A 13914-nucleotide genomic window follows, 5' to 3' on the forward strand; every position below is an offset into this window, starting at 1 on the left:
TGGGGAATTGGAAAGCGAAGGCTGAAGTGGCTGCAGCCTTTGGGACAATTAGGAGGTGAAGTGGGGGCTGGGAATTGCGCTCTGGAACTTAGTACCAATGTTCCACTTAAGTTTTACTTTAGCTGGGCTAAGTGCTTTTTTGGAGCCAGGCCAGCACTTTCCCCTCTGTGCTCCGGGTGACCAGTGTCTGTTGTCGTGCTCTGCAGGCATTAAGTCATTCCTGAGTTTGATATGCTTTGAGTACTTGAAAGTGTTGAAAATGATTTCTGCCATTCAGGTTGATTGATTTGAAGAAGAGATTATCCAGCCCTGCTTTTTTATTTCAGGGATGTTTGAGTGCCAGTTTGTGAATGCTTTACATGATTTTACTAGCTGTGCCCCAGCATTCTTTACTGATACTGTTTGTGTAAATATAACAAGTATTTTATGTCTTTATATTGACTTAATGAAAATAACCTAGAAAAGGAAGAATCTCCAAATAATGTGTACATTATTTACAGAGCTCTATGCCAACTGTTGCTGATCTGTTGAGGTGAGTTAATGTAACAGTTCTCAAGGAAAGGATGAATTCAAAATTTCAAAACAGACATTAAATTCAAAATAGAAAAGTGAGAGTGGCCTGCTCCTCAGCAAGCCAGTTTCACATCAGGCCATCTGTTAGGGAGATTTGCAGTCATCTTTTATTAAAAAGGTTGGATTCTGCTAGTGTACAAATAGTTACCGAGAAGTTTATTTCACAATTGCCTAGAATTGAAATCAGCATCATAGAGTTGTTGTTTACCTGAGAAGGTTTGAGATGGCTTGACAGAAATGACAATTTAGAAAGGAAATGTCACTTTGACACAGCATTGTTTCTCCGTTAATAAATGTCTCCTAAAGGGAGAAATACTGTAGTGGTTTTGAATAAGAAGGAGACATGGCAGGGTCCAGGGTCAGGTTTAATTTTCTTGACAAATGAAATAGTCATGAGGAGAGATGCTTTTGCAGAAGAGCAGTTGAGAGGCCTCTGTACCACAACACAAACTGCATACTGAGTGGTAAATATTGTTTCAAATAAAAGAACATGGTTTTGTAATTGAATCAACAGAGGGTAATAAAAGCTACAGTGCTTTTTTACTTTTCTATTGATAGATGTTGTTCTGTTAGCCATCCTAGCTGAGACTTTGAAAGAGTAAGTGTAATACTGATGTTCAGTATTACAAAGCTTAGTTCATGAAGGACTAGTGAAGCCTCATCTGCACAAGTTTCCTTCATGAAGAGATGCAGGAGACATTTGGAATACAAGATCTAATTTGACTTTATCAGTCCTTACTGTTTTCATATTATTCATCATTATTATATCAAATTACTAAAATCATATGTAGTATGTAATTTAAATACTTTGAAGAATTCTCTATTCCATTGCATTTTGCAATGGTCATTATCTTTGTGCTCCTTATGTCTCATATAATCAAGATACTTTTGCCTTTATATACATGATTTAATATATTATGATTTTAGTAATATATATCAAGTTTTATATCACATTAATTATCCTAGTGTGTAAAAATTTCATAAGAAGAACTATACAAAAAATAAGATACTACAGTTTTTTAGTAAGAATGAAGTTTGCAAGTGATGGTCATAAATCATAATTCAATAATTCATTTTACAAAAATATTAAACTGTTTTTATTTCTGTCTGAAAGCATTTAGATCCCAGTCTAGTGTTGTGGTAAATATAACAAGTATTTTATGTCTGAATATTGACTTGTTTTATGAGTAGGTACTGGATCCATCACCATTTAAAAGGGCAAAACATTGTGTGTTTCTTTTCAGGTCTAAAAGATTTAAATGATTGAAAGTGGGAGGAACCAATATAAGACATGTATTTTTGTTAAATATAATCCCAGGGAAATTGTTTAGTGGAAATACATCTCCAAAATTATTGCAGTTGTTGGATGAACAGAAAACAGTCAGAACATGACAAAAGCCAGGAATTTCTTCTTGAAATTGAGAGGATAGGAATGTAAGCAAAGGGAATGAAATACAGGGAAGATGACTAGTGATTAAAAGTGAGAAACTGATTAGAAACAGAGCGAAAGAAAGTTGTGTAAGACAGCTGCAGGCTGGAATGAAAGGTTGTAATTTGCAGATCACTTTTGCTGTCAATTTAGAATTAAAAGCATCTTTCCTGTTGTTAGTGCAAAGCACTTGTACAATTAAATAAAATACCAGTTCCGAAGGGTCAACTGTAGCTGCATTCCTGACCCAGAGCAGTCTAACAGTCTGCTAGTTTAGATACATTTATTCGATGTAAGAGTTGTTATTCCAAGGAGTTATTTTTATATACCTCTTAAAATGCAGGTGTGTAACAACACTTGGCAGTGTTTCTTAGGAATTTTGCTTGAACTCTTGTTGTTAAGTCATAGTTTCCCTGCAGTATAAATTTTTACTTTACAAACCAGTTGATTAGACACCAAAATTGTTCTTCCTGTAGCACAATCATTAAGGGTTTTATCAGGGCATTGTATATTAAAAAAGATAGAAAATATGTTCTATATAAAAAGTGAATATTAATAGTCATAAATGACAGGAATATAAATAAACTCTCTTGTAAAGTTAGTTTATAGAGCTGTTTAAATCATGAATGATTTTTTTTCTGGGATTTTTTTTTTTAATTTATGTAACATAGTTTAGCTGTATTTCAGGACATCACTTAATTGAATTTATGAATATCTAGGCTCTGTTTCCCATTAGGACCACAAATAGTCTGATGTGCGGTCAGCCAAGGTCAGCCCACCACAATGATATATTCATCTGACGTTTTATGTAGTGATGTCATTAAGATAACACATGATTTGTGTCAGATGCTGTCATCCTTTAAGAAGAGGTAGCAAGTGCAGATTTATAAATACACGTGTCCAAGTAGCCACCACAAAGTCCCTCTGCTGTCACCAGATTCTTCCTCAATAATGTAGCTCTTCCAGAGCTCCAGCAGCACTGGGAGATGTTAACAGGGCATCTTTTCTGTGCCCTGCATGCCTGAAGGAGGGTTTGATGAGTAAACTGAATTATTTGTGGGAGAGAGTAGCTGGATCCCAGGCCTGACCTAGGAGAACTGTGGAAACAAAGCACTGTTTCTGAGGGCCTGAGGGAGAGGCAATGTGATGAAAGTAGGGGAAGAAGTGCTGTGGAATAAGGTATGAGTAAATAAGCTGGGAAAAGAAGTTCTATTACTCTGTGTGGTGAGAAAGATTGGTAAGGAAGGGATGCCTAACTGAACAAAACACACTAACAGCTTTCAGCAATAATGGTCTCCAACAATAACATACTCCTTCTTTCCCTGCATCCTTTTTTTGTGTTTTCTTTCCTGTTTCCTCCATTTTTTGGTATTCTTTCAGGGTGTGAAGACCTGTGGGTGTTCCTGTGGTCCCAGCTACTATTGTGTGTTATTATGTCTGTGTTGAATTTTGTTAGCTTTTTCCATAACCTTTGCATATCCTAAGGCTCAATAACTGAAACTTTTATATAAGCAAAAGAAATTTTATTTTAAAAACCTATAATTTTGGCTGAAACATGTAATGAAACAAGGCATGAAAATAATTGAAAAAGAGCATTTCAAGTGGGACCAACAGACAGGTAGTTAAGTATGTGCCAGCTTGTTATTTATAATAGAATATGTTTTGGCTTTAAATTAATATTGGCAGTTCTGAGATAGAAGAGATAAGATTTTTTAGTTTCTTTGAAATAATTTTTACTTGAAAATCTCATACACATTGTATAGAATATAAAGTATATGGCAATTATTTGAAATTATGGGTAGATAATAATTGGATGGTTAGAAATTATACGTTCACATAGAAACTCTGGTCTTATTTTTCAGCTTTGTAGTTTGCTCTACTATTCATCTTTGTTTTGCATGAAATTTTAGCAAAATGTATTTTAAAATTTCTGACATTTACCTGCAGGAAAGTGCAAACAACCAACTGTGCACTGAAAATACTCAAGGAAGCTCTGCAGAGGTGCTGAAGAGAGCTCACATTAACCCTCATTTCTGCAGAAGACAATTCTGCATGCCATCTCATTAGTGCACGTGGTTGGTTTTGAAAAACTAAATTTTGTCTAAGTTATTAGCAAACACCCAGTTTGTATAAAACAGGGCCTTCTGGAGAAGGATTTTCAGACCAGTCTTCCGGCAATATTTAATTCCTCTGAGCTAAACTGCTTAGCGGCAATTCTTCCCTGTTATCCTTAAACTACTTACTGGCAGTTTAAATTGACAGGATTTCGATGCAATTAATGTTGCCTCTAACACTGGTTGAATTAAATGTTCAAATGGTCTCTATTTTTATATTTGTTTCTCCCCTCCTTTTCTGCAAAGTGCTGCCTGCTCTGTATGATGCTGGAATGTATCTGGGCATTGCCATATTCCCAGGTAAATAGGAAGAACAGCTTTGTGTATGATCATTCCTGGAGATGGGTGAAGATTATTGCAGTGTTGCCTTGTTCATCTCCCTTCATGAGCTGAATAATTATTGCAGGTTCCTGGATTCAGTGTAATAATTGGTGACTATGTTCTTTGTGGTATTGTTAATTAAGATTCTTTTTAAATGTAACTCTGGAGAAATAGTAAGCAGGAAGAAAGGTGGAGTTGCTCCTTGACATTTTTTAATTGATTCGCCTTGGGTCTAAAAGTGTTCTATTTCTCTATTATGAAAACAGTACAATGAAATAAATGTTGTAGGGAACATGATTCGTATTTTCTTGACCTGCACTGAGTAATAAACTATTTTAGTTTTGGCTCAAGAGTACTCTTAGAATAATCCGTGTGCCACCTGCAGGTACTTATCTTTCCTTTACACCTCAGGGTAAAAATTCTTTCCTCTTTTCTTTGGGTGTTTTAAGTCATGAAAGCTCAAAATGAAATTCAATAAAGAATTACTTGTGGTTTTCCTAGTCAATTGTGATACAGTAACAGAAGAAGAATCAAATATTTCCTAAAAATAAACCTGCGTCCAAAGCTCCTTATATGATGAATGTATATTTTAAGGTTCTCATATCTAGCAAAACACATTTTCATTATGCTGATACCTCTGATAATTTGGTATAAAAATGCAAATCTCCATATTTTATTACAAAAAATTCAGATGCACTTTTGAAAATTCTGGATAAATTTCTGGTGTTTCATGTTGTTGTTGTACTATGATTCCAGAGTTTGAAATTTGACCTGGGAATGTTGAATATACATTACTGGAAATCTGTAACAGGCAAATCAGCTCAGTCTTAGAAGGTGGAATAACAACTCCTACAGCTGGAGTTTAAACTTTTCTCAGGAGAAATTATGTTTTACCCACTTTTTAAGTGTCTGTTTTATGTTTTATTTGGTCTGTTTCTTTTTAAAAAAATAATTTAAAAAATTTAAAAAAAAAAGTTGAGGGTACTTCCCCCCCTACTTTTCCACTTTCTTTACAAATTTCTCACAGGCTGGACTTAAGCTCTGAACTGATTTTTTTCCTTCCCCCAACGATTAGCCTTTTTTCAAGAGGAGTGGAGCGCATCCCAACCCGTGCTGAACTGCCTTCTAGGCATGAATACAGAGAGAAGTCCCAGTAGGTGTAGAACTTAAGGAAGCCTCTGGCTCTTTGCAGCTACCAAAGGTTTCAGTGTTCCTCATGTCTCTCCACAGTTATGGACAGACACAAGCTCTGCCGTTATAATCAACATAATGCCAGATCTGTCACTGCACACCAAGGCATTGTTGCCAGCAGGGAGGCATTTTCTGCTGGCACTGCAGAGCTGTGGACACTGAAACCCACTTTATCTGCTCTCAGCATTTATTTCTTCTGACCTTTCAGTCTTGTTTTAGCCCCATACAACTGATCCAGGGGACCCCTCCAGGGGGTTGGACCCAACATGATAACGTGGTCTTACCATACGTGTCTGGGTTTGTGGCATGAAAAGAAAAACCGTACAGGAACAGTTGCATATGTTTGGAATACTGAATTTTTATTTCTTAAAAATGTACTAAAGTGAAAGAACCTGGAAAGCATAGATGATTTTGCTTTATTTGAAAATGTGTTTAATTTTGATCTATCAGTAGCAAAATGCTGAAGCAGAGGCAGGTACCAAAGATCTTTGCACCTATATTCTGATTGATCAATGCTATATTTAGAATGAAACTGCATAAATTAATCTTTCAAAATGTTATTTTCTATCACATACATGTATAAAAATGTATTGAACAAATTTGTACTGCAAGTCTATCCTGTTTTGCTGAGCTTTTTATTCACTTTTTCTTACTTGACATGCTGCTCCTTCAGTTCAAATACCCTGAGCCTTACATTCTTGCCCTATGACTATTACCATGAAAGTGAAATATCTTACAACATTCTATGGGATTCTTTGAGCAAGCAAACTACCATAAAGCCTGTCTCTGTTTTGTTTCAGCTGCCATTATTGGTACTTTGTTTTACAGTTTTAGGCATGTTCCTAAATAATGAATAACTGCCAAATTATGATGCCGCATTTGATGTGAATGAGTCATCAGCCCTAAATTGAAAACCAAAAATGTGATGACCTTTCTGTTGTTCTGCATGTCATTATTGCCATCAAGTGATGGGTCTGAAAGTTCCAATCATTCATTAGCACCTTGAATGGACAACAGTTATTTTTTTGTCTAGTCCTTAGGGCCTGTTGTTTTAGGGAAGTCAACCACTAATGGCTTGAATTAAAGAAGGAAAATTAATGGAAAATGCATCATCAAAATGTTAAGTGAACAATAGATGTATAGCCTCTGTGTCTGGAAAGGCAGACCATTATTGGACAATTATTGTCCATGTTTGTGTTTATTATCTGATGTTTCTAACTGAAAAGAGTTTTGTCGTTATGTCTTGAAGCTTAACTGAGATGTAACCACAACATTTCTGATTCTGGAAAGTAGGTTAAATATCCACTCTCATCATTTTAAAAAAAAAAAAAAAAAAAAAGGAGAACAAATGGGCTCTGGAGTTCCATGGGAGCACCTTAGTTAATTTAGTTACTAATGATGGTATCAGGTGATTGTTATTACTTAACCTGCCTGTTCATTATGTATGTTTGATCCACAATGCATTTACCAACAATGGAGATGCAAATAAGTTTTGATAATATCCATGCCACCAAAGTACAGTGAGCTACTGCCTCCTGTACAGATGGGTACATTTGAAATATCTTCAAGACACATTTTGCCAATATCAACTTAAATCTTGTTTCATGTATCCAGGAGTGCCAACCCTGACAGTCACTGTCACGATGGCAGAGTAAGTGCTAACTGCTGTCTTTCATCACTGGCTCTGCCTCTTTCCTACGGCAGTGACTGTAATCTTTTCTTCAAAGATTTGGAGTCTTCGTTCATTTCTTGGGCAAAGCTGACATTTAGTTTAGCTGTAATACTTCACATGAGAAAGAAGGGGAAGATATGACCTTTTTTTTTTTTGGCTGTTGTTGTTTCATAGTAATATGCAAAATGTGGAAAGTCAGTCATATTTCATTGGTATTTGGCATCTGCTCAACAACTGATTGCTCTTCTCAGAGCTTTTTTGGAAAGTTTGCAGCACCATAATGACAGCTTTCTAAACACAGATGTCCTCTTGGTACAACCTATAATTTTTTATGAAAGCTGTATCAATGTCAGGAATTCGAACAAAGTGCTGGAATTAGTTGAATATTCTTGTTATGAATATATATTCAAAATACATACAATACATATATTGTAAATTGGAGGAAGAATACAAAATGTCAGAATAAAGTTTAAGATAAATTGATTATTTTGTTAATGTATTGTTTGTATTTTAGTGGTCTTTTCCCCACTATGTTCTGTACTGTGTACTTGGATGCTGTGAGCTTGAAGCATCAAGAATCTCAAGAATACATTCAGATAATTGGAGATTTGGCCACGGAAGATGTCTAATAGCTGAGGCCTGAAGTGGTTGTTAAATGTTCTTGTGAAGTCTCATTAGTAGCCTGTTCCTCTTTCATTTACTGCTCAGCTGAGCCATCAGGAAGTGAATTCTTCAAACACAGATTCTCCCTCCTCGAGTCAGCTATTTTTCTTAAGGTTTCTCTTAAATGTTTTTAGTAAGTAAAAGTCAGTTGAAAGTCTGATGTATAGTATGATAAACATCCAACAGCTTGTGGTGCTTAGTAAGGAATCCTTGTTTGTTTTTGCCTGTGGGCCTATTATTTGCAAATACCTACAAATAAGAAAACAGTGGTTAATGGTTATTGTATGCAATTTATGTAAGTCCAAACTTGCAGGTGAAAAGGAAAGTCGCCTCTGTAACCATTTGAGATTGTTTTTTTAATGATAAAACAGTCCATTCTACGTATTTAGGTTCTTCTACCTATTTAGGTCGAGTTCAGATCAGGGTACCACGCAGCAAGTTTATCTAACAACTCTAATGAAATTAGGGGAAATATATTTCAATAAATATTGCCCCATTTTGTTTTTGTGCAGCTCTGCAGCCTGGATATAAGTGCTGCAGTTTTTATGGGTATAGCTAACTTTGTGTGGCTTCCATCTATCTGTACTTGTATATGGCACTTGGTTTTGATTTATTTTCAGGTCATGCCATGAGATCTGTACTCCCACACCACTAATGACACGTCATTCAGATTCAGAATAGATACTTAAAAGTCAGAATGCTGCATCAGAAATAATGGAAAACCATAACTGTTAGTTAGAAAGTGCTTTCTTTTTGGACTTCAACTAGGTTACGCTGTGGTCATTCAATATTATGATACTGGGTTCTTTCTCTTCTCTCTTCCTCCTGGCTGATGATAAAATCTCTTGTCTGGTATATGTGCATGTGTGTGGCCCAGCCTGGGCTGCTGCTTGGCTTCTCTTGGATCATGACCTTTTGCCAAACCTCAGCAGTAGCTCTTGGGGAAAAAATGTAAACACAGAACCAAATTTACTCTGGTTTCTTTATTTAGCTCAGTGCAAGTTAATTCTAATTGCTATAAGTCTTCAATATGACAAACTTTTTCCTAAATCGGAAAATGGGAGAAGATAATTTAATATTTAATTATAGTAATTTAGTAGGAAATGCAAGTGGGAGGGAAGCAAATGGGTTCTCCTAATGTAGAAGTAGGAATTTTAAGCGTTTAACAGTTGGGATAATTTTATTTATTAATTTTATTTACATTAAAAGATGAGCTCAAGGATGACAAGGAAGAAAACACCAATTTTGTTAGGCCAGAATTATATGCAAACATTATGGAATAATACTAATTACTAAGAAAGTGCCAGAATTGTGGGTAGTGTAATCACCTACAATTTTCTGAGAATATCCTTACTAAAATGACCTACCTAATTAAAGTGTAATTTCCAAAATAAGGAGACAAGATGTCTTGTTTGTGACAGTGTAAGTGATAAACACTTTTCCTTGTAGGGGTCTACCTTCTACTAACATTAAACTGACCTTTTTTCTTCCTGTAGATGATAGTTTAGGATTATGCTGGTTTTTCCTATGTGGTTACAAGTTAAGGGGAAACAGGGCAGAGTTTCCATAAACTAGAACACAGAAGATTTCAGTGAAGGCCTTGGTTATTTTAACTGGCATTAAAACGCACCTGTCTCAACAGTTTGCAACTTATCCTATTTGATATTTGTTCTGAGCTGTTACCCCTTTGGCTACAAGAGTTCACTTTGCCTGATTGCAACTTGCAGAACATTTAGATGAATTGTCAGTTAACATAGAATGTGTGTAATGGATATAAAGATTAATTATTAAAACTGTCGGTCTCCCCTGCCTAAGATGTGAATATTTGCATATGAATCATGTTTTTTAAGTTGTTTTCAAATGTGTCCCAGTGTAAAGCTTTAGCTAGAGCAGCATAGATTCAAGGTATGTATAATATTAGGTTGGGATTTTTGCTCTGTTTGTCTGTATTACAAGTTTTAAGAATACAGCTGTTCCCACAATGAAAACATTATCCTTTCAGTCTTTTTCATGTGGACTCACTTCTGCAAGTTAGAGAACTTCCTTCAGCCTGAGTAGTTACATATTTAACATGCTGTACAAGCAAAAGGACTAGACACAAATGTTTAGTATTGACTATCTGAATGTTTTTAAAAAATGAGACTTTGACTCACCCACAGAGCAAAAACCGTAAATCATCAACGGAGTAAACACTCATGTAGATTAACTTTTGCCAAACAAAAGACTTGTCCTTGCAAGTTGACTCTGGAGAAGAGGGTGCCGAAGTTTTGTTTAAACAGTTTTGTTTATGATAAGGTGTGGAAAATTCACAGTTAAAGAAATGGTCACAACTTCTGGAGCAAATGAAGACAGAAGAAAAATAAATCTAGTAGCTGCTGCTGATACCAGGGAACCAGGATGGAAATGTTTGACCTCAAAATTATAAAAAAATCTCCCCAAAGCTTCTTTCATTTCTTAGAGACTTCTTAGAGACTTTTAGTGTTCCATGTTGCAAGCTGAAAGCTGAACTTGACTGTTAAAGAGTCCAACTCAAATCTTAGTTAGTGATAAATCACTCATCGACATCGTCGCTATAATGAAATGGGTGTGAGACCCAGTTTTTGGAACTGAATTCAAGAGATCTACAAAAATGACTAGAAAAGTACAGAAATATTTATTTATGATTTTTAATTGGAAAACAAAATATATCTTACTGTGGAATAAACATTTGGGATGAAATGTTGCCTTATTCAGGGCAATCACAGGTAGTGGACCCAAGCTTTCAGCTAATATGCAATTTATCTGCTGTAAAATAAAAAGTCGTAAAGGAGATTATTCCTGTGACTGTTGATCCTTCCGTACTTCGGCTGAGTTGAGCAGTGTATGTGCTGTAATTCCTGCAAGTGGCCAGCCTGAGAAACAGCACTGAAATTAGTGAGCACCAGTTACTCCCTGTGAATTGCAAATTGTCAGAAGATGAACACTGACTACAAGAATTTACAGCATTTATCTCCTAGGCCTGCTTATCTAGCTGCACTGAAGGCACTTCCTGAGGGTTCACATCACAAAAGTCTTTGAGACAGTTCAGTAGTAAATCTCAGTGGGGACTGAGCTGAGAGCAATGTCATGGCCCCAAGCACTGTGTCAAGAGCAGACGAGATTACTAATGCCAGGGAAATATTCTTTATCTGTGAAACAGCCAATCCTCTAGATTGTCTACAAGTGCAAAATGAAGCACCTATCTGCCAAATATGAGAAACTGCCTGTATTTCAGAATAGAAACCCGTTCTGTCTGTTTGCCTCACGTGGCAACTGCTTTGCCTACATCAGGTGGAAATGAGAAATTTATTAAGTGTAAAGTGCACAGCACAATGAATAAGCAAACTAGAAGGTTCTTGCTTTGCTGACTAATTATTTCATTCACTTGTTGATTGAAACATTTTTTCCTGGGGCAAGAATGGCTGGTAAGCTTGTTTTGAAAAGTATACATAGCAGAAAAAGAATTAAAACAAGTAGATTTTTTAAAAACATCTAATCTTAACCATCTTACTTGGAAAAATATGTTTTTATAAACTGCAGATGATGTAATGTTTTTGATGCTATTATTTAAAAGAAATTCTTAGTTTTAGCTAAGACAGATAATGGTTAGAAATGCATTGCATTTCACACTCCTCATGTATAACAGTGGTGAAGTAGGTAAAATGATAATTAACTGCTCCTCCTATTATGTCTCCCTAGAGATCTGAAGAATAATTTGATCAGCACAATTGAGCCAGGGGCCTTCTATGGACTTTCAGAACTGAAGCGCCTGTAAGTATTAATTCCATTTGAATTATTCTGAAAATTGTGTTTGTATCGACGTTTCTATCCTTGGGCAACTCAAATATGCCACCAAGCAATAATCAAATAAGGGCACTAACTGTAAAATAGAAAATCACACACTCTTCTTTTTACATTTACCATGGCTTTTTCTTCTTCTTTCCCGTCTTTTCTTCCATTTCCTTTTCTTTTTTACCCTTTCCTATTTAAAATTATCATTTTGCTCTTCACTAAGTGTCCTAACAAGTGCACCTACAAAGATAAAAAACATGCCTAATTAGTGACTGAGCAGATTATATGTTAGTATAGACATTAATCAGAAATAACACAAAGCAGTTTAGATGTGTGTGAACAATGGTTTGTGCTATACTATTTTTTTTTTGTATGTAAGGTCTACTTTACTTTTATCATAGGTCAGATCTATAACATACATTATTATAAAGGAAACTTTGTCGTACTGTAGAATTTGTTTACCATTTTCTGTACCACCCACCTTGAATCTGCTTAGTATTTTTATTTTCATCATGGTTTTCTAAGGAGGCAAGAACCTACACAGTATATTCCCAGTCCATCATTCTTGAATTCCTCTCTTGGAAAATGTTCTCATAGTACTTTTGGAAGCACTGGCTGATTTTTAAACTACATTTTAGAGGATAAAAATGTCTAAGTTATTAAGATTTTACAGTTGGGGTTTTTTGCTTTTAATTAACAATGATTGCCGACCCTCCTTAATTGTACTCAGCCTAAGGAAAAGTGAGATGAACCCTTTTTTAATTATAATTTTCCAAGTGACAGGTTCCAAATGTCCATGCACTGGCTAACTAGGCCATCAGCACATGCCAGCCATTTTCCTAGCTGTTGTGTTTGCTGTCTTATGCTTGATGAGAAAACTTGTGAATAAACAGGGATTATTTTAAATGGGTTGGGAAGATTTAGATGAGAAGGAGAAGGAATGCAAATCCACAGAAAAAGAAATTTACAAATCCTGTGCTTTTTTGCTCTGTGGTTGAATTCCCGAAGCTCTGTGTGCTGGGAGCTCTGCACAATGTTTTTATCTCTGATTGTGCTGGTAGCTGTGTTTGCTAACACCACCTCTCAGTTTTAGTGGGTTTGGGTAAAAAGCCAATTGCATAATAATGATGAAGCCAGAGTTCATGTACATTTTCAATACAAATGAAAGCATTAGGGTTGAAGCTCTCTTGCTCTGTGTACAGGGGTAACAGCAGAGCACAATGAGAAAGATGAGTGCTAATTGTTGCTTTGGCCGTGCACTCTAATAACACAACCCTGACCTCTTGTGGGAAAACCAGGAAACCTGTGCAAGTCGTGGGATGCACATCCACAGGCTGCACAGGTGGAGCCTTTAGGTCAGCCCTGAGGGACAAGTCAAGGGAGAGGAACTCATCAGGTGTTGGAAAAGAGAGAAGACCCTTCAGCACAGTAGAACTGGCAATGTTGAGTTTTGCTGTGCAAAATCTCAAATAAACCCTCTTGCTGATATCAACAAATAACACTGGGAGCAATCAAGAGACAGAGAATCTAAGTGCTGGGCTGCCACACTTGGTACAAATCAGTGTTGTTTCATGGTAAACAAGAAAATATCTTCCCTCCTCCAGTGTGCAACTGTTGGGAAGGAGAGAGTAGAGAAAAGGAGTAAATAGTGTAAATTCCTGTTGAATATGGAGTACAATAATTACTTAAAGACTGTACATTCACATCTTTCTATTTCCCATGTAAAATATAAATGATGCTGAGAAAAGCGGAAGCTGCTGTAATATGGGCAACTGCCAGAGAAATGGCTGTGGCAAGTCAGACAGGCAAGCCACAGGCTGCCAAAATGTTTTCTGTGAATGATTTGGAGAACTGTTGTAATTTGTATTTGAAAGACAAAGTGCGTTATTTCAAGGGTTTACTCAAAAAGGTACACACAAGATTAATGGAAATTGAAAAATTATGAAGCACTGAAATTATGGGATTTGGTTATTCAACACAGGAGAGTTCTTTTCTCTAGCATCAACAATACAAGCCAGTAATAGCAGGTTAAATGTCTTACGCCTGAAAGGGAGCACCAGCTTAGTACATTATGTACTGAATTATGTTTGATGTAACATGTATTAGTCTGGAGGAAAGGGTAGCAAGTTACCTTTTCTTTT

At 36.1% G+C, this 13914-nt stretch overlaps 1 protein-coding gene across 1 annotated transcript in view; it reads left to right on the plus strand.

Annotated features, from left to right (window-relative positions):
* The window catches only part of LOC146435284 (adhesion G protein-coupled receptor A3-like), a 256900-nt gene that overhangs the window by 82797 nt on the left and 160189 nt on the right, over nt 1-13914 (plus strand). The window contains exon 3 of the mRNA XM_085065134.1: nt 11681-11752. Coding sequence (XP_084921260.1) covers nt 11681-11752 — 72 coding nt within the window. The remainder of the gene's footprint in view (nt 1-11680; nt 11753-13914) is intronic.

Source organism: Lichenostomus cassidix, chromosome 6, assembly GCF_008360975.1.
Source record: "Lichenostomus cassidix isolate B80296 chromosome 6, HeHo_3.0, whole genome shotgun sequence".
NCBI classification, from domain to species: domain Eukaryota; kingdom Metazoa; phylum Chordata; class Aves; order Passeriformes; family Meliphagidae; genus Lichenostomus; species Lichenostomus cassidix.